The sequence below is a fragment of the Battus philenor genome, unplaced genomic scaffold, assembly GCF_028537555.1.
Source record: "Battus philenor isolate CCGP_79_NKW_IND1 unplaced genomic scaffold, ilBatPhil1.0.hap1 SCAF_7, whole genome shotgun sequence".
Lineage (NCBI taxonomy): Eukaryota > Metazoa > Arthropoda > Insecta > Lepidoptera > Papilionidae > Battus > Battus philenor.
Genome location: NW_027181737.1, coordinates 2,658,684 through 2,679,029, shown reverse-complemented (window position 1 = coordinate 2,679,029; position 20,346 = coordinate 2,658,684). Strand labels below are relative to the sequence as shown.

General features: G+C 30.8%; 1 protein-coding gene across 1 annotated transcript; it reads right to left on the bottom strand.

The window, feature by feature from the left end:
* Positions 1–8,856: 8,856 nt before the first annotated feature.
* Positions 8,857–20,144, bottom strand: LOC137931019 (probable peptidoglycan muropeptide transporter SLC46). Its single transcript, XM_068774408.1, has 6 exons — positions 19,204–20,144; positions 18,503–18,659; positions 16,980–17,081; positions 16,389–16,526; positions 9,580–9,663; positions 8,857–9,057 (listed from the first exon to the last, which is right to left on the bottom strand). The coding sequence occupies exons 1-6, from the start codon at positions 20,050–20,052 to the stop codon at positions 8,897–8,899; spliced, it is 1,491 nt and encodes a 496-aa protein (XP_068630509.1). The 5' UTR covers positions 20,053–20,144; the 3' UTR covers positions 8,857–8,896.
* Positions 20,145–20,346: the final 202 nt, after the last annotated feature.

Sequence of the window (20,346 nt, the reverse complement as noted above, 5' to 3'; positions counted from 1 at the left end):
CGTCGATTCATAAGTACATTTTTAGTTAGTATTTTATATGTGTTACATACAATCTCAGTCGATGCAAGATCAGATAAGAAATAAGGAGATCTGCAGAGAAACCCAGATCTTCCCTGAAAAAATTTCTCGTCTTAAGTGGCAGTGACATTAAGACTGAAACATTCATAAGTGGTGACCAAGAACCGGCAAATGCCGCTTGAGTAGATCCTCATTTAGTTGGATGATATATTCAAGGCATTGGAAGTCAGGTCATTATATATTTGGGGGAAGCCCGTGCCTTAAAGTGGGCATCTATCAGCTAATATAATGATGATATACAGTCAATAGATATTTATAAAAGTTTTTTTTGTAAAAAAAGGTTTTCAACCCCTGCCGCGTGCCAGGCTTTTCAATCGTATTATACAACGCCAGTGTTGTGATATTCATAATGAGGGTATGTATCGAAATAAGGTTATTACGATGTACTTTCATTATTACTTAAACTTCGCGAGCTCCATCTTTATCGCTTCGTAATTTAATAACGATTAATGAGTAAGCGAAAGTTGGCCATTATCTCACAGTGGAATCCTTTTCGTTGAGAGGGTACGTGTATCTTTACGAGCTTTTAATATTAAAGATGTTTATGAAATTCATATAAACGTTGATGGGCAGATGTTTTGTATAAAATCGTTTATGTAATGGCCTTTTGTTGCATGGTAGATAAGCTAAATAATTATCTCTCTTTGAACACAACTATTATATAATAAGTCTTGGGATTACTTATAGAAAATACACATATGACATTACAATGTAATTAGATAATAAAAAATAATATCGACTCGGCAGGGCAGCCCTGGGTTACTTCGAAATATCTTCTCTTCTAATATTCCCAGTGCTTAAGACGAAAGTCTAGGAATAATATGTGTAGCCAGTGATTACTTACGTATATACAGTCACGCATTGAAAAATTCACAGTCATAGAGCGAGCCTAGTGGATAAGCATGCCGGTCTCGCGCCGGCGCGAGAAGCCGACCAACCAAATCTTAGGAACTTGTACGGCGCCGGCAGGACGCGAAGTAATGTGCTAACATGTCTGCACTGCGCTTGCAGATTCTAGTTCTAGTTCTAGAATCAAGTTTTCAGCTATCTTTTAGATTTCTTTTTATTGCGCTTGTAATATGAGTACGAAAAAGGGACCGCCATTCGCCAAAAAACACGAGACCCGGCAATGATAGAGAGAATTTTGAATGCCATTTGTTTGCGGCACAAAACATATTAAATATGTAGAATCAAGTTATTTTGCGTCATGGGCACAATCATTCCGGGAAATTTAGAAGCATAAATCGGGACTGGACGCCAAGCACAAATGAAAATAGTACTAATCTTATAGTAGTACATTATATCTTATATTTTATACACGAAGAAGATTCGGTTACATTCATTAATTTTACATGCAACAGTTCTCAAGTGAACGATAAAGTACGATATTCTCTGCGTCGGTCTCCGTTCGTTCCCTAAAGGCCGAAATGAATGATCGTTGAGTACGCCACTAAGCTGCAGACTGGGGTAAAATTATTTCATTCACTCATCTAATTTAATAGAAGTAATAAACATGTTTGTATTATAAGCTTATTCGAATTTATGTCATCTGTTTTAGACAGTATTTCTAATTAGTACGAGTATTAAAGTGATCTTTATTAAGGAAATCACGTCGTGTAATTGAATTTTAAATGAAACAATTTTGTTACTACATATTTACTTATAATTATTAAGTCTATTGGTAAGAGTGAATACCAATGTATTATAAGGTCTCTTTAAACCTGATACTCGGTTCTTCGGCCTCAGTTACAGTAACTTTGTTCCTACAAAGCGAGGAAGCCTGCATGGTGAATCCAAATGCTGAGAAATTACGTTTACACTTTACATCGTTTTATTCTTAAGCAGGCTTATTATAATTGTTTTGACTTGCTATTATATTTATCAATTGCATAAATATTTTTTGTATTGGCCTCCTTATTGAGAACCCTTCGTTCCCCCTATATCGGGGACAGGATTTTTTACAGTTTTAATTCAATTATTCATCAATTTTTTTCAATTATCAAATTAATCAATTTTTTTCAGAAATATTAAATTTTATTTAGTTTACGTCTTCCATAAATGGAATTATTTTCACTTTCTTTCGTCTATCTTCTATCACAGTTTCTTTCGTACTTTTACTATTGTATTTTTTTTCCATTCATTACCTCTTTCTATTAATATTTATTTGTTACACGAGCACAAATTCAATAAGGTAAGAAAATAAAAAAATGTAATTATAAATATTGAGATAAAGAAAAACTAAGAACTATAAACTGTAATAAATATACATCTGTGATACAAATAAATAACTTAAGCTTTAAAAAAATGAGAATAGACTGTGATACATTGTTACGGACAGACCTAGACTGTAACAATAGAGGAGAGGACGAAAAGCGATGCAACGAAGGAAATTAAGAATATGACAACGTTAGATTATGTGATAAATATCAGAAGAGTGAATAAACAATTATAACTGAAAATAAACCACACGTGAAAAATTAATTAAAAATGTAAAAGGGCGCCAAAACGAAGGCCTTACATAAACATAAAAATCAGCGAGGGAACCCGTCGTGCGATATACGTATCTATGCCACGGTCATCGGCGCGCGCGCACGTCTGTCTGGATTTCTGCACGTCACGCTGTACTTGCACATCTATTCGCCCCTTCGTCTTTGTTTTTACGTGTGACATAATTACGACTTTATTCCAGTGCATGTTAATATACTTTTAACTGTTTGTGGAGTTTTATTCTAAGTAGTAAACATCTACAAATATAATTAGTATTTAACTGTTAAAAATATTCAATACGACTTAAACTTTTTTAAATCCTATTAGTTTCTGAATTAACTTCTAAAAAATTAAATTATTTTATTAAGAATCAAATACACGTGTTATGTTTGGTATTTATAATTAACACAGGATTGGTACGAAAAAAGCATTATCTTACATCCAAAAAACTTAAAATGTAAAGTTAAGATAAAATGAAAATTCTCCCATAGACTTTTATTATATTTACTCTATACAATAAATAGTTGGTAAAAATTAATTCAGAGTAAATAGCTTAAAACATAATATGTATCTTCTTGCTGTCATTTTGTATCTTACGCAATTCAAAATGTATTGCCATAAGTTATTTAGTCTTTATTTATTGATTTAAAATGAAAAAAAAAAAATGTTGCAGTCGATATTTAACGGCCGTCGCAGTTGTTAAGCTAAAATATATATATGCAACGTGTGAAGTGTGAGACTTGTGAAGTTCTAAACGAACTGCCAGATGATGAGTTTCAATTGTTAACATCTTCGGGAATGTATCAAATTTTTACTTAATATCCTATTTTAATTTTATGAGAATCTTCCAAAAAGAATAAATTTAAAAATAATGTTAACTTTTTTGGACCGGACTGTCACTGCTGCCCAAATGGCATTTGCAGATTCCACGGGTACGAGTTGGCAGGGCGGAAAGTACGCCTAGCCTAAGACCTCATTTAAAATAGCCAAGTTCGAGGTCCCCCGAGGAAGACTGAGAGGCCGCGAAACACTCCATGGAGTGATTAAACTCAAGATCCACGACAAGTGAAACTCGGCTTGAACTGTCACTCTTCAATAATACCCGCTTAACATTCCGACACAAGAGCTTCCGAGTGGCCAACCTTGGCTTGGCCGGTTGCTATTGCTTTGCTAATATCACTCCTACCACTTCGGAAAGAAAAAAAAATAGGTAAAGTCGTTCTATAGGCAAGACGTGAACAAGAGAAATAGAAATTAATATTTATTTATGTGTATGATTAAATATTATCGTATCCACATACATTTAACATCAAGTGAAGTCTGGTTTAACAAAACGGGAGAGAATTATTTTATTATATTTCACAATTAGATATTAATAATTATTACTTATCTAAAAGCGATATCTATTGGGGCAATGACATATTATCTCTAACCTAAAAAGCAAACATTGATCGCATGAACTGATATTCGATTAAATTTTGTCAGATCTTTATTATTATTCAGTATTGAATAAAGTAAATATTAGGGGGACCGGAAAGTAATGTCATTTCTGACGACATATTTTACAGAAAAACCGATTGAATTTTACAGCTTCAGCATTGAAAATTTGTATACTTTATGGCAAAAGTTTCTGAATAACAAAAGTAAATATATTGTTGATTAGGAATAAAAACTTTTTTTAAATGAAGTCGTGTGAGTTTAACTTAAGATAGTGACACTATTTTCCGGTTCCCGTAATATAATAAAATTTCGTTTTAAACACAGTGAGACCGTGGAATATATCATCTTAGCTAAGGGTGTATAGCTCTCTTCTAGGCAAGCACGTACCATTTTAGATCTCGTCATCGCTTTGCTAAGAAAGAAACCTGAGTTCATTATCAGCTCTTTTCAGTTTAATGTGAGTTTGGACCTCCGTAGTTTTGAGTTGAAGGAATCTACTACAGAAGGGCTTTTTATGATTCTAGTTTGTAACCAATTGGTCTCTTCTGGCATTCTTCACAGGATGTACATAAGTGGTCGCTAAATGATACAATGTGTATAATAAAATGAACATAAGTAATAATTTACTCAAAGGCTATGTTTATTTATTAATCAATCAATTAATTCATTTATATATTTCGGTACACCAGCAGTAAACATAAAATAAAATCACATTAAAAGTTACCGTATAGATAATGGTTGTGTTCTATAACGTTTTCTTTTATAGGTGACAAAACATAAAAAATACTTTATACAACATTGCTAAAGGATCAGAGCACATCAATTCAAAATAAATTGATTATAACAAAGATTGAATAGAAAAGTGATCGCACGTAAGAGGATACATCTGCCTAACGACTTTAGACACTAAAAAAGTTCTTAATTTATAAGTGTTTTCTCTGGTGCGCATGTTAACACGTAAAACACACACACATACACGCACTCACGCACGCATGCACACACGCACGCACGCACGAACACACACACACACACACACATATACATATAAATATATATTTATATGTGTATATATATATTATATAGCATTATACAAATAAATAAAAATATAACTGCTTAGTTTTATTTGAGTAAATATTATATTTTGTTTTATAAAAATCTAAATTTATGTTTTAAATTTCGGTAATTTTTGGAGCTCTTAACCTTCCCGGCTTTCAGCTTAATGAGGCTGACTGCTGAATGCAAGTAATTAAAATAGTTCGCAGTGTTAAACTGAATATATAAAAGTGTGACTATAAATTTTGAGAAAGAATTGAATTCTCAATACAAAAATGTACATGTGAGAATATACACCCAAAAATAATTCTGACGAATCTATTTAAAAAGGAAATTTTGCCTGAAAGTACCCTATTATTTCGTAGCATGTCATGTTTATATTTATTACTATATTACGTAAAATTGTATTCCTCTGAAATAGAAGGATTTATATCGTAACGAAAGTTGTACTTTATTTCGAACATAGAGTTATTATAAACATAGACAGGCGATCCTGATAAAGTCATTGAAAGATGGTGTATGTACACCGTTTACAACCTGCATTAATAATTTATGGCGGAGGCCTATAACCAGAGGACTTACTATAGCTAAAATGTTGATGATGACGATGATAGATTTTTGTCGAATAATTTATCAGCAACTTTGTTTGCAGACGGTTTAAATTTGACATAGGCATTAGTGATTTTTTTTCCTATTTTCTTTAATTATTACTCAATAAAATAAATGTTATTTATTATACATGTACTTATGACGATGGCGCAAGATAGAGGAAAGTGGAAGTCTCTCGCTTCGGAGGACAAGCCAAGACCCATTTTGGGTCACTGAGCCAGCGGAGTAAGTAAGTAAGTATACATATACTTAAATATACTTATATGTATATATATATATATATATATATATATATATATATAAGTTTAAATAGACTGGATGATTGGTTACAAGTGTATGCTACGAATGTTATTCTAGAAGCGACCAAAAGCCTGTAGACGCGGCGTGGGTTGACTGCCCACTAGATGGACCAACGACATAGTTTCGGTCGCCGGAAATCGCTAGATGTGGGCAACATAGGAATTGTCATCGTGACGTTCTTTGGGCCTATTCCTTGCAGGAGGCCTATACCTTGCAGTAGGCGTCTATGGAGTTAAAATGAAAAGAAGAAATACGCTTTAAAGGCATAAATGTGAAGCTAATTTGTTAGCAAAAAGTTTTAAGGTGATCACTCTAAAGAATTATATCAACTTATTTTTTATTGTATTGCGACATGCAAAAACTTGTAAAAGTCTGCAGTGCTAGATTATCATATAATTAGCATAACGACATTTATTATTTCTGAAACCACTGATTTTTAATACGTTGTATCATATATTAAGTGAACGCAAATGAGATATACATTCACATCTACAAAAACGTTACTTTTATTAATAATCACCTGTATATTTTCGTCAGATACGTAATCCTTACATACCTCAAACTTTATGTGATTTTAACTACCACTTATAACAGGACAGTTTTTGTGTGAAACCGTCTGTTTAACACACACGTATATATTACATCGTCGTTCTCATGGTTTATTTAATAAATTCACCTGTGTGTACAACGATTTTTTGGGAAGAATAAGTCTTTTTGTGGAAAAACACATGCATTATTTGACAGTAAGTGAGGTATAAATTTACACATTTAAATATTTTACACTCATTAGTAATCAACCTGTATATTTCCGCCACACACATAATCTTTCCTAGCAACAGTAAGCGATCATCGTATCTCAACATCCGCATTGCAACTTCTATTTTTCTTTGTTCTTGATACATTACTCGCGAGTATCAGTTACACTTGAAAATACAATACTTCAACAACATTTCATAACATATTATCAAGGCGGTCATATATCAGGAGTCCATTTGATACGCCTGTAATAACAAATTTATCGCTCACGTATTTCAGAGTGAATTCGAAATGATAATATTTTTATTTATGACTTTTTAACATTATTTTTTGAAGAATTGTGTTCTAGTTTAAAGAGTAGGCCGGAATTATCCTTGTAAAAAACCTTTATCGATTCCGCCAAAGGACATCCACAGCTGGACAAAAGAGTTTGATCAGGAATATTCAACGAGATCCAATTAGAAATCAGAAGATCCGAGGTCGAAATTATGGATAATAACGGGCAGCGCACTGAGAAGTTGAAGTTGGCAGTGGTCAGGACTTTGGCATACAGAATTAAAAAAAAATATTTACACCCGCATTCTAACGTCCTTACCATAAACAAATTACGGGGATCGAGAATAAAAAATAATGAGAATCACGCTATTGAAGATAAGGTAGCATACGGAAACGTTACTACAGTTTTGACAACAATTGACGAGTAATTTACAATCTTTAAAATTATTGCGCTTAATATTCATACTTAATCGACTTATTGTTTTGATAATATTTCAATTATTAATTTATATGATTTAACTACTTTTGATACTACGTTTTGTCTCTGATATCAATGGCTTTTTTACTTATTAATTTCTTTATTTATTCTTTATTTAAATCAACGCTCTTATACAGTTTAAGCTGTACAGAAGGAGGTAGCTAATAAAGTGTACTAGTTGTGCTTTTTTTGATATATTATTAGTGTTTTTTTTATTTTATTAAGATTTTTTTAATTTTTTGGACAACTTAGAACAGTTAAAACATATTTCACTTCGAACGGTCTCATGTTCAATCCAGTAAAAGACAAAGTAAAAATGAAACTTATATTTAACATTATATCAATAATTTAACATAAAAGTTGTGTATAAGTAATGTTTATTTACTCAAACACCTGGAGAAATAGTGTCAAACACTATTTTCGATACCATTATTTCTTAAGACTTTTTGTTTATCCTTTTGATGTTCAAAGTAAAGCCACCTGAAAAATAAAATTCACGGTGAACACGAGAAAGATAATATGTTAAATTTATTATAATAATTTATTACATACGATTACCAGCGATCTAATAAAATATGTGATAATAGGGTCGATTTATTATTAAAAAACAGCTGAGGAACGTACCAATTTTGTAATAAATATATTGTTATTGAACGACAGTTATGATGTTGTGTTTTAAAGGAATGACTGTATTAACAAGATTTTGTATTTTTTAAAAAAAACCTTGGGCACATTCGCTTGTTTATGAAATTGTACATGCGCAAGTTTTTATGAAATTGGACATTCTACTTTTGAAATGAAAATAAAATATAGCTTGTACAATAATCACTGTACTAATATAAAAAAATGCTGACAAAAGAACATTACCACAATGATTTAGATTTCGATCTTTATTGAATAAACACTAAATGTTTTAATATGTTATTTTACCCTAAAATAGCAATAGCTGGTGGTACAGTCAGTCAAAAACTACTTTAACGTAAACTTATCCACATTTTTGAACTAGTCTTCGCTATTCATCGAATAAAATTTTCTAAATATTTTTATTACATTATCTTACTAGAATCCAGTAACAGCTGGTACAGTCAGTCAAAAACAACATCGACCAAATGTTGAATACATTTTAAAATTGGTCTTCGCTCTTCATTGAATAATATATACTAAATGTTTTATTATATTCCTCGTATCCAGTAATAGCTGGTACAGTCAGTCAAAAAGAAAGCTAACAAAAAGTTCCACACACATTTAAATAATAATACATTATATCTTCGCTCTCTTCTGGTTAATCATCATTGTCATGTGACAGTGGCCTTCTCCAAAGATCACCACTGAGTTTTTGCGGTGTTGACTATATCTTTGGTTCAAATAGAGGGGGATTTACTTAATTTGCTAGTACTAAATATTTTCTGTAATGTTGTCTTACCCAAATATAATAATAGCTGGTACAGTCAGCAAGGCACCCAAAAGAAACACTGCACCGGGCAAAATGTTCAAGGTCGCGATGTAAGTTCGTGAATACAGTGGACCGTATACAATAGGAGTCATTGCCTCAGCCAGACCGAACAATGAATTGACTTTACCTGAAAAAATTATTAACACTAATGTTACTTCACCGCTATGGTGAACTGGTTAACGTCGAACGTCGACTATAGTCGACGGCCGTAACATGAACACGCTCGACCCAGCGTCGACTTTACTCGTCAACCAAGAAATTTTAACCTATCTCTGCAGTTATAGTTTATTATAATAAGATTAGGTGAATGTAATGTATATCTGTATCAACTTGTTATGTCAAACACTCTCATCGCAAGTGTATTAAAGAGAAGGACGCGCTCAGTGTCGAGAGCAAGAGGCAGTTGTGCGCATTCACCTGTAGCCGTCGAGTATATTCGACGCTCGTACCTTGGTAGTTTGAAATGTTTAATTTGAATGTTCCATTAGTCCGGATATTTCGGCTTGTGCAATATTATATTTGTTTTACATTGCAGTGTGCCAAATCTACCCACACAAAAATTTGTTTTTAATATATATGCCAAAATAATTGTAGAGAACAGTAATTATTTTCTGTTTTCATGTTAATTAGTCGTAGTAAAACTACTAACCGAATTCTTTTCCGTCGACTAGTTTTGTGGCAATTGATCTCATTGCAATGAATGATGTACCGTTCAATATTTCTAGTAGTGGTGCTGAAAATAAAACATTAAAATTAAGTAAATTAAAATTAATAAGTACGGTTGCTAAGAAAGGCAGCCCCGTATCAGGCTGCATTATTACTGTAACTGAAAATTTTAAAAGAGTTAATTGTAACGCTCATTTGTCAGCAAAAACTTTCAAGTAGTCACTCTGGAAAAAATTATAGTAAATTATATTAGATTTTTATTATTTACTATTGCTATGCAACAAGCCAATAACTGCTAAGAGTGGCGAGCCTGTAGGGTCAAAAATGAAATAATATTTTTTCCTATATTAGCATTATGTCATTTTTATTTCGGAAACTATTGATTTTTTAATATAGTGTACCATATATTAATTGGCAGAAAAAGAGATATATATTTACTAAAACTAATTTTAGAGTAGTTTTACGTGGAACAAAAATAATAAAAAATAAAATCAATGGTTTTAGAGCGTAGATATATGTAAAGTAGGCAATACCTATGGCCAAAACATTTTTTTAATTAATATATTTATACTAGCTTTGTTATTCATAAGGGTTTTTAATCACAATGTCACTTAGAAAAGAATAACAACAGAGAAGCGCATTTTAAGTTCAATATCCTCCCGCGTGCAATTGTCGTCGACAAGTTTGTTCTTGATACAATATACGACGGTTTCGTGATCATCTAAGTAAAGATTTCGTGGTTGCGGAAGTTCCGAGCAATAGGTTTAACAATATACAAGTCGCGATATGAGCCTAGCCGGATGTGAAGGACTAATGAATACATGGAGCCGTCGCACAGCTTAAAAGATAATCCGTTTCAGTAAGTGCGTAAGAAAGAGTCTGCTCTATGGCTCTACAAAACAAAAGAAAGAAATAATGAAAAAGAATCTTAAATTTCCCCTTTAAAATTCTGAGAGATACTATCGACGCTATTAAAACTGTTTATTTTCTAATGGAATGGTTCTATAAGGCCTATTTGATAAATGCTAATCTACTATATCTAAACGCATAGAGTTATATCTATACTACGATCATTTCATAATTAATCCTTTGTGTAAATTTATCTGTTTACATCGATTTTTATAATATAACCACAAATGTCATCAAGTCAAATATTTCTATGATACAGTTTATTGCTAATTTAGTCTTTAATTCATTTGTAATAAACAAACATTTTTTTTTAATAGAATGCATAGACTACTATTAGAAAAATTAAAAACGCATATTAAAAATATAAGTATGAAATTTATTATTCAACAAACGAATATTGAAATGATAAGAATTTTTGGCGATCATGTCGCCTGACTATTTTGATTTAGGCTTTATCTGATAAAGTGTACACGTATCAATCTGTGTTAGACTTTATTAAAAGATGTGTTGTTGAGGTGTTTTTTTTTCGCTTCTTCACCATAATTATACCAACTTGTGGAGCAGAGAAGAGTCAATAATAAAATAGATTAAAAAAAAAAATAAGTTATCGATTAATAAAAGCTCTGAGAAAAATCCCACTGTTGAATAAACGTGTTTTATCTTTATGCATTATTATTAAGAATCTTAAAATACTCGTGTTATAGTAGGGCAAGTATTACAGCAGTGAACATCTTGCGATAAAAATAATGACAGTCATAATATGTTACCATATTCAATAAAGTTATATATTTATTTATATATTATATCCACATTAGTAGTCTCTTATATATGTTATGCAAGAAAATGAACAGAAATGTTGAAAAGAATCAAATTGAGTTTCTCTACAATAACATCTTCCAAATTAAAATACGATTAATGCAAGCCGCTTCAACGATAATAATGATATGAAAGTATACCTTATAACATTAAGCAAAAATCAATGAAGCATAAAAACATACAAAATTGGATCTGTTTCACGTTAGCCTGAGACAGAAAAAAAAAAACATTTAACGGACAATTGTCAAGAAAATACTCCTCTTTAATATTAACGAAGAACTAACTTTTTGTTTTAGACAAGGCACATAGTACCATAATGTAATCATAGTTAGATAGTAGCTGTGCATCTATTAAAAAGAAGATTAACTTATTAGGATATACAAGGAGACATAAGGTAAAAAAACTTCTAAGACCCGCAATCATTGAGAGTGTTCAATAACTATTGGTTTTTATGTAAAACTTGTCCAGATTTTTTTGTCCATTATAAAATGTTTTTTTTTTGGTTTTCTCAACATGGCCATCTGTGATACACAATAAACCTTTCTTCTGGGTTAATGACAATTCCATTACATTAGTTCAATTCTTGCCATTTGCTGTCGAATCGCATTTATTACCGACAATTATTTTATGAAACTACACTAAAAAGGGTAATGCAGAGCAAAAGCTGACGAAGGAAAGTAATGAATATAACGTACAGGGTGATTGATAATAGATGTAAAAAAACTTTAAAAGAGAGCAACTTTATGATGAGAGTGTACAGTCATTTGCGGTCAATTAATGCATGATGCGCCCTGTTTTAAAACAATAACTTATGAAATAATAAATAGCATAATGGTATTTGAGTAATAAAAAGCGTTTTTAAATTTAAATTACTACAGATTAAAATAAATAAAGAATAAGGCCGGTGAAATGTTGTACGCACATTATAGGTCAACTAAAAATGATTTTACGATATTCAATCAGCAAAAGCGGTTAAAATAGCGTTAAAAATGTCACACGGAGCACGCTATATATTAGGAATCTCTATAAGGAATTAAGTCCACTGTTGCCTAATGTGTGTAAAAGAGTGAATAATTAAATTATTCGTTAAATTTTTTAATGAATGGTAATAATTTTAGATTCTTACCATCAAAATAAAATCATAATTTATAGTAACACAAATAAAAAAATTGCCAATTTCGCTACCTTCGATTTTTGAATGGTTTATGTAAATTTAATAACCTAAATGCAAATCTTTTAAATATTAAGATATAAAGGGTTTATCAAAACCACATTTCATAATTTTTTCATAAATCGAACATGTTTCGACTTGTTACGATAACGTATTATTTACACATCGTATTAAAAATTAGACTCTATTTGTATAGTTATAATTATGGTAATTCTATGCTATCTTAATATCTTCTATATCGACTATATTTTCGTTGGTGATTATGGTGTGGTATTACTTATTGTTAATAATACTTTTATTTAGATTTATTGTAGTTCTTCCTGCTGTCCAAAGTATGTTTACTTAAACATACGGTGTTAGCGGTACGCTTAAGAAAAATTGCAATTGCACTTGTACATGGTAGCCGCAGCGCCTCTCTCATGGGCGACGACTAATTTTTCCCTACATTTCTAGAATATTCCAAACAAGTAGCACAATATAGAAAACAATAAAATGCAGAAGTAAGTCAAAAAGAAAGCTACATAGACTTAATAAATAAGTAAAGGTATTAAAAAATATATAATTGTAAAAAATATTAAACTAGAATTAAAAATACAACAAACAAATAAAACTTTGACTCTGTGTTTGGCACTAATCGGTGTAACATAACTCCTGAAGATGCCCCGTGAAGGGGTGAAACACGTGTTGAGTGATTTAACGGTGGCAGTTGTGTAAATTCGCATTGTTTGCCGCATACGCATTTATCAGCGGGCTGTCGGTCGGTGCACTTTGTTGCACGTCTACCACTGCATATGCGGAAGTGGCTAAATATTGGTCCTTTTATTACTTAAGTAAAACTTTGATAATGTAACAAACTGTAATCTAGGAACGAAGATGAGGGAAGGAAGGCGATGCACGGGTCATAATTTGAATGTGAATAGAAATAGAAATAGAAAATATAGAAGATATAGAGTGAATAGAAAATGCGACGGACAGAAGTAAATTGTAATAAAAGTGATTTTAAAGAAAAAAAAATTTCTAGAAAAAATAATTTACCCGAACATTCCTGCTTCATACATGGTAGGGGAACTAGTGGTTCCTAAAAAGAGAACTAAGCTTAGCCACGCGCTGTGATTAATTAGGTAATGGTAAATTAGAAAGATGTGTTCACCCTGACCAATTGAAGTTACTCTTCAGAATGTACGTTGAGTCACAACACACTTTGTTTGATAGTACGGAAGTGTGTTATACCTTACAGATTGTTACAAAAGTAGTAACTATTTTTTTTTTAATAAAAATGGTTAGTGTTTTGTACACAAATATATTTCTAAATTTAATTAAACACAGTTGAACGTATCCAATTAATTAGTTGGCAAATATCGATTCTAACGTACGCATCATTGCAAATTGAATTACGCTCCATCTATTTAATGTTTGGAAACAAACGTATTCATTATTTGTGATTGTAGTTTTAATTGGGTATGTTTCGTGAAACGAACGTGATAGATCGTGATCTATTTTCAACCTAATTTTTAGTGTTCTATATTTAAAATTATGTTTATGATTTGTCAATTATCGTATTTATTAATTGAATATTTCTTTTTTTAAATCAAAAGTCAACTAAGTACATATGAAACCTCCTCGTTTCCACCTCGTAGGCCACTACCGCTACAATACTGTTATGTAAAATCATTCTTGAATGTTCGAAATTAGAACGCCGATTTGAATTCGGATGCCATCATTTATGTGGTCGCTATCATTGCGTTAGGTCGTGTAAATTATAAATACTCTAAGTGCATATCTGAACACAGTATTTTGATTACTCTTGGCTATCAGTATTTTTACCAGGCTTTTCGGGAGGCAAATCGCGTATACATAAAGCATATGATAAGACGTTAACAAAGTTAACGTTAACAAGTTTTAAATTACTTTTGTAATGATAATTTCATTATAATTTGACTAGTGCACGCGGAAGGTAGACAACGACAAACATCAAGCTGTTTATTCTCAAATATCTCGTGTGCGTCTGCACATATTTGATTATAAAGACAAGACTGTCAACCACACTCTTTAAGTCTCTCCGTCGTTTCACATAATATGGCCACATATAACGAAAACCAGATGACCACGTGGTAAAAACTGCCTTAAGCCTCCTAGAATTCCCAAGAGGGAGAGGGCGTCCAAAAGCTACGTGGTGGTCTAATATCAGAAAGGAACTGGAAACCTTTTAACTTGATGCAGGGACAACCCAGAATAGAGTGGCTTGGTGCAAATTGATAAGGAGACCCGACTCCAAATAAAGGGAAAAGGGAAGGAAGAAGAAGAAGAAGAAGTCGTTTCACATAATACAGACTACGACTTCCACACACACTATAATAATCTTAATCGATATTAAAATTAAAAATAAATATGATTATAACAATTTTGTGTTATTACTAATGTAAAATATAAAAGTATGTAAAGCATCATTGCCATTGATAACTTGCATTAAAAAAACTATTGTAGAGTGAGAGATTAAAAAGTGCGCGTGCTTTTCTGTACATATATTTTGAAATTTAATTATGAGTTTATTCACTAACAGTATGCGTAATACGATATGAATGTAATTGAATATTTTTCCCCAGTATAAATTATAAATTATATATAAATAAATCGTAAATTATTTACACGCATTAATTATTTTCAAATAGGAATACAAAACATTACGTGCGCTGATATCATTACCAGTTAATCTTACGTCAAGTCTTATCAAGAAAGAGTTTGTTCTTCCTGCATTTGAAATTGAATTAATGTTCGAAATCTTTCCATGATTACAAAATGTTACGAAATTGCCTTAGATCTTTTTAGATTCGCTTACAAAAATACAAATCTAATATAGCTCTAAATTTTATTAGCTTTGCACACAATTATTTACATATATACAAAGAAAAAATATATATGAATAAGAATCTAGTGCCGCAAATAAAGTCGAGATAATTCAGTGCAGTGAAATTTTAGTTTATTTTATATGCTTATATATTCCATACAAATTAATCAGAAAAAGATATTCTTCTGTTAGTTAAGGGATTTTTATTACTTTGCTCTAGGAGTCACATTGATAGAATTACCTAGTTCTTCTGTCAAGAAGTACACGAGATTCTTACACTAGTAAATTTTCTCGAAGAAGATTACCCTAAAAAAAAATTTCCTGTTATATAGCTAAGATAAATATTTATTTTTATGTGTAATTAAATAAATAGTCAAGTTTCGTAAATAAGAGACTTCTTTTTTATAAAAGTAAATACGAATACATATATATGACTTATTTTATTGTTTAACTTATCTAAGAACCGATTTGAGGACTCTGTTAGTCTGAGATAGTACTCTGAGCAGCGACCCCTCGAAGCCTTACTCAGAAATGACGCCTTGGCCATCCGATGTCACTCACGTACATAACTTGAATTTCTTGGAAAGGACGACAGATGTTTACATTGTTTTGCTGATTATTTCGTAAAGTAAATTCTAGGAAATACATATAATTTATGGCCTATTTTGCACGTTATTCTGTATTAAGCCGTCTGCTGTTTTTATATATATTTATATTGATGTTACATTAATATTACAGTAGTTGGCAATAAATATTGCACATCGTTCTTTGGAAAGAGACAAATGGCTAATTTTGGCTTCGTAGAGCACTATCTCTGTCTCATACTACCTATGTGACGTTTTATCAGTCGTTGTATTTCGTGCGAAAGAGAAAACGCTATACGAAGCCAAAATTATCCGATTGTCTCTTTCCATAGGTCGATGTGCAATATTTACCACCGAGTAGTAGTGTAGATAAGGTAAGGTATACCCATTCTTAATATGCTTATTTAAATGAATGTAAGACATTTCATTTTAGATTTAAACTTAGGTAAATGATATGTTATACTTACCTAGGTATATCTCCAGATCGTTCCTGGCGAACGCATACGCGAAAGAGGCAACTATTTTGCTAGTACACGATATAATCCCCAGCATCGTATCGTCCAACTTCATGTAGTTGCTAAATAAGCTTATTGAAAACATTGTTCCTGTTAAAAAATAAACATTACATATTTTTTATTGTTACCCATGTTGCTATTGTTTTTTTTTTTTTTGTTTAAAAAATTTCTCTGTTAGTTTTAATATAGTTATCAATATATTTATATATATGTACATATTTATTAATTTCTAAGATTTTCGAGTATTTCAATTATAAAAGTAATTTTATATACAACGATAAACATGTCTATGATATCATGTTGATTTTCATTTGATAAATAGCCAATCTATAATTGAAAAATTTGAGTTTTAAGAGCAACTCTCTAGTTTCTTGGCAGAATTTTCTCCATAGAATCAACACAAAGAACTTTGCGATTGTCTATTGTGTACATTCTTGTATCTACGTTGTTAGAAAAGAGAAGAAATTAATATTTATTTTATTTTTCGATCCTTTTTATCTTTTTTTTTTTTCGAAAAAAAAGCAAAGCTATAAATAAACTTACCAAATAAATTTGTAACTATACTATAAGTCATCCACATACTGTATTGAAGTTCGTCCCAATTGAATCTGTATCTAGTGAATAAATACAGTATGCTGAATTCACCTGAAATGTCATAGAAAGTATATAAGTTCGTAAATCTATACAAGTGAATAAAATTTGCGTGTCTATAATATTTAAATAACCGATTTATAATACATTCATATTGATATATGTGGGATTGTCAAACAGTAAAGGCGGTGATTCTGAACACAAGTCTTTATTTTATTTTCGGCAACGTAACCATCTTTTCACTCTATAATTCGACTTGACGGTTACACGTCAAGAAAACAAAAGTAGCAAATAAGTTATATTTATGAAGTTATAAGTAAATAAAAACTACAAAACTATGATATATATATGTATATATATAAGTATATATATATATATACATATATATATATATATATATATATATATATATATAATTTTATCTTTCTGCCTGTTTGTTCCGGCTAACCTCTGAAATGGCTGAACCAATTTTGACGAGACTTACATTATAGTTGATTTAACAAGGAGTAACTTAGGCTAGTTTAATTTTCTAAATAACCTTATAAAATAAGTTAGAATAGTTGTTGAGAAATTCCTAAATATAATTGCAGAAAAGAATAATTTAAAAAATAAACCTTATATTGATTTTTAAATAATGATTTTGATTCACATAAAATTTACAATATGTATATAGTGTATTTTGATTTTATGTGTAAAATCTTTAAATGGGTGAAAGTTTATCTTATTTCTCAGCAAAGATATTTCTATCATTTACACCTATTTTCAATCAAGTGGTCACTTTGAAAATGTAACTGGACAATAACTTCTGGCAGTACAAATTCTACAGACATAGATTGTAAACAAATATTTAGTTTAATTATAGAATATATAATATGAATTGCGAAATCTCTTTTTGTACTTTTTTATTATTTCCGAAATCAGTTTAATTTTGTAAAGCGTACACTATATATTAATTAACAAAATGTTAGCAAGAAAGATAAGGTTTTGGTTTTCGTTTGTTTTTTCTCATCTAATTCAATTTAAACATTATCCTGTCTTAGACGTACTTACTCGTATATGTATTTCACGGATGTGGAATATTTATAAGTATTGACACCTTCAGTTTTAAGTTTTGCATTAAATTTTCGTCAGTGATGTATTAAACATTGGAGTAATGGTAAGTACTAATGTTAACTATGTTGTAATGCCTATGTTTTTGTGGCAAAAACTTGTTAGTTAGTCGGTCAGTTTGAGATATTAATTGGTATTTCAAAGTAACTTCTTATAATAGTTTTAATAGTTACGATTTTCATGTCATAAATACTGTAATTCCACTGAAATACATTCTGGTTACACCCTGTCTAATGGTTGAGTGTAAAAGACAAAGAATTATTTTTTATAGGCTGCCTTCAAACGATCTTATTGAAAGTCTATTAAGAAGGATAACTAAGTTATTAATTAAGCTAAAAATAAAAAAATAGTATAAGCAAACATACCCTGCGACGGTCCAAACACCACACAAACCACAATAAGAAGAAGGCACACTCTCAGTCTTCTATTATTAGAACCTTTGCGAAATGCGACTTTGAAAGTTTCTAGTACTAATTTCACATCAAAAAATTCAAATATAAAACCGGCGCAGCCTTTTCGTTTCTGTAATATTTTCATTTATTTCTATTATTAACTCCAAAATATTTTTTCGCTAAACATCTAGTAGCAGAAATGAAAAAGCTGATAAATTAAAAATCAACACTATTTTATCATAAGATAATATAGAAATACATATTTAAAATATACACAAACTTACGCAAGCACGCGTTTAAATACAAGTTGATTGGTTATACATAGTTTTACAACATTCAAAGAGGTGAGTGTATTGCTCTTGCAGAAAGCAAAATGAGTTAAATATTTTACACACATTTCCAAACCTTATGTTATGTTATCACTCTGAAATATGTAACAACAATTTATATTTACTATTCCAATTCAATCGGCCTTCTGGTAGTAAAAATACTACAGAAACAGATGGCGAACAATATTTAATTTTAATTTTTGGTAATTCGAATTTTAAAAAGGCTTTTTCTTCAGATATTACCATTACGCTATTTATTATTTTTGAAAAATATTTTTTCGGAAATGTTGTACCATACCTATGACCAAACATCCTGTATAATATTAATATTACTGGATTACTTACCGCCACAAAAGTATCTTTCTTTACATCTTCTAAATAAAAGTATCCATAAACGAAACAAAATAAATACAGCGTCGCGGAAAAACAAAAGATTCCATAGTAACCGATTAAATTTAATAAAACACCGCTCAAAGCACTTCCGATTGGATAACCTAAAGATATGCACAGATTAACCATTCCGACTCTATGCGTTCTCTCTTCCGGTGTTGTAATATCACCAATGTAACTAAAAACACCAATAAAGTTTGTGAACCAACCACCGGTTATTGCAGGGAAAATTGCTTCAGTCAATGCAGTAAATTCAACAGGTAATTCATAAAAGAAGTAGTAGTTGATCATCAAACCAATGCATGTCATAAATTCTCCTACAATAGGCATGAGAATACATGCTTTCCTTTTTCCAGTTTTATCACTCCATGCTCCTACAAAGAGTATTATAAACACAGGTATTGCTGTCTGAACAACATTTTTCCAAGCTTGAATACCTGCTGTAAATGTCTGTACTTCTTCTTCGTAATCAGTGTAGTTTTCTGTTTCTCTCAATTTAAGTGCCTCGCAAATTTCTTCACTAAAGTTCAGATTCACTCGACAAGTTTTTTCGAGGTTCAAATTTTGTGTAGCTATTGATGCTAAAACACTTGGTATTATATAACATATCATGATAGGTTCTACGGTTACATTGTCTTTAATATGTTTTAATCTTTGTCTAATTGTTAGCTTTTGGTTGCCTAGTTTTACTTTTCCATCTGTATCACCGTGTTTCAATGGTATCCTCTCTTCTTGTATATTTTCTTCATCATTGCTATATTTTTTCCTATCGTCACAAACTTTGTTTTCTTCTTTTAAAACCATTTCCTGGATTACAATTTAAAATTCTTATATCTATGTAAGATCTCAATGTTATTCGTATTTCGATTTTGTTGTTCGACTAGATGTATTAGCGACTATTGTGTAAGTCTGTGCAATTAATATAAGTATTTGTATTTTGATTATTTATATCATAATTGTTAATAAATATTTGTCAAGTACCGTTGCGTATTAGCTTTGATAAGAAAACGTCAAGGTAACTTTGTATAAGTTATAACCTGGAAGTAATTGAACTAAAATCATCTCATTTTAATTTTTCCATTTCGTAAGCATTGTATT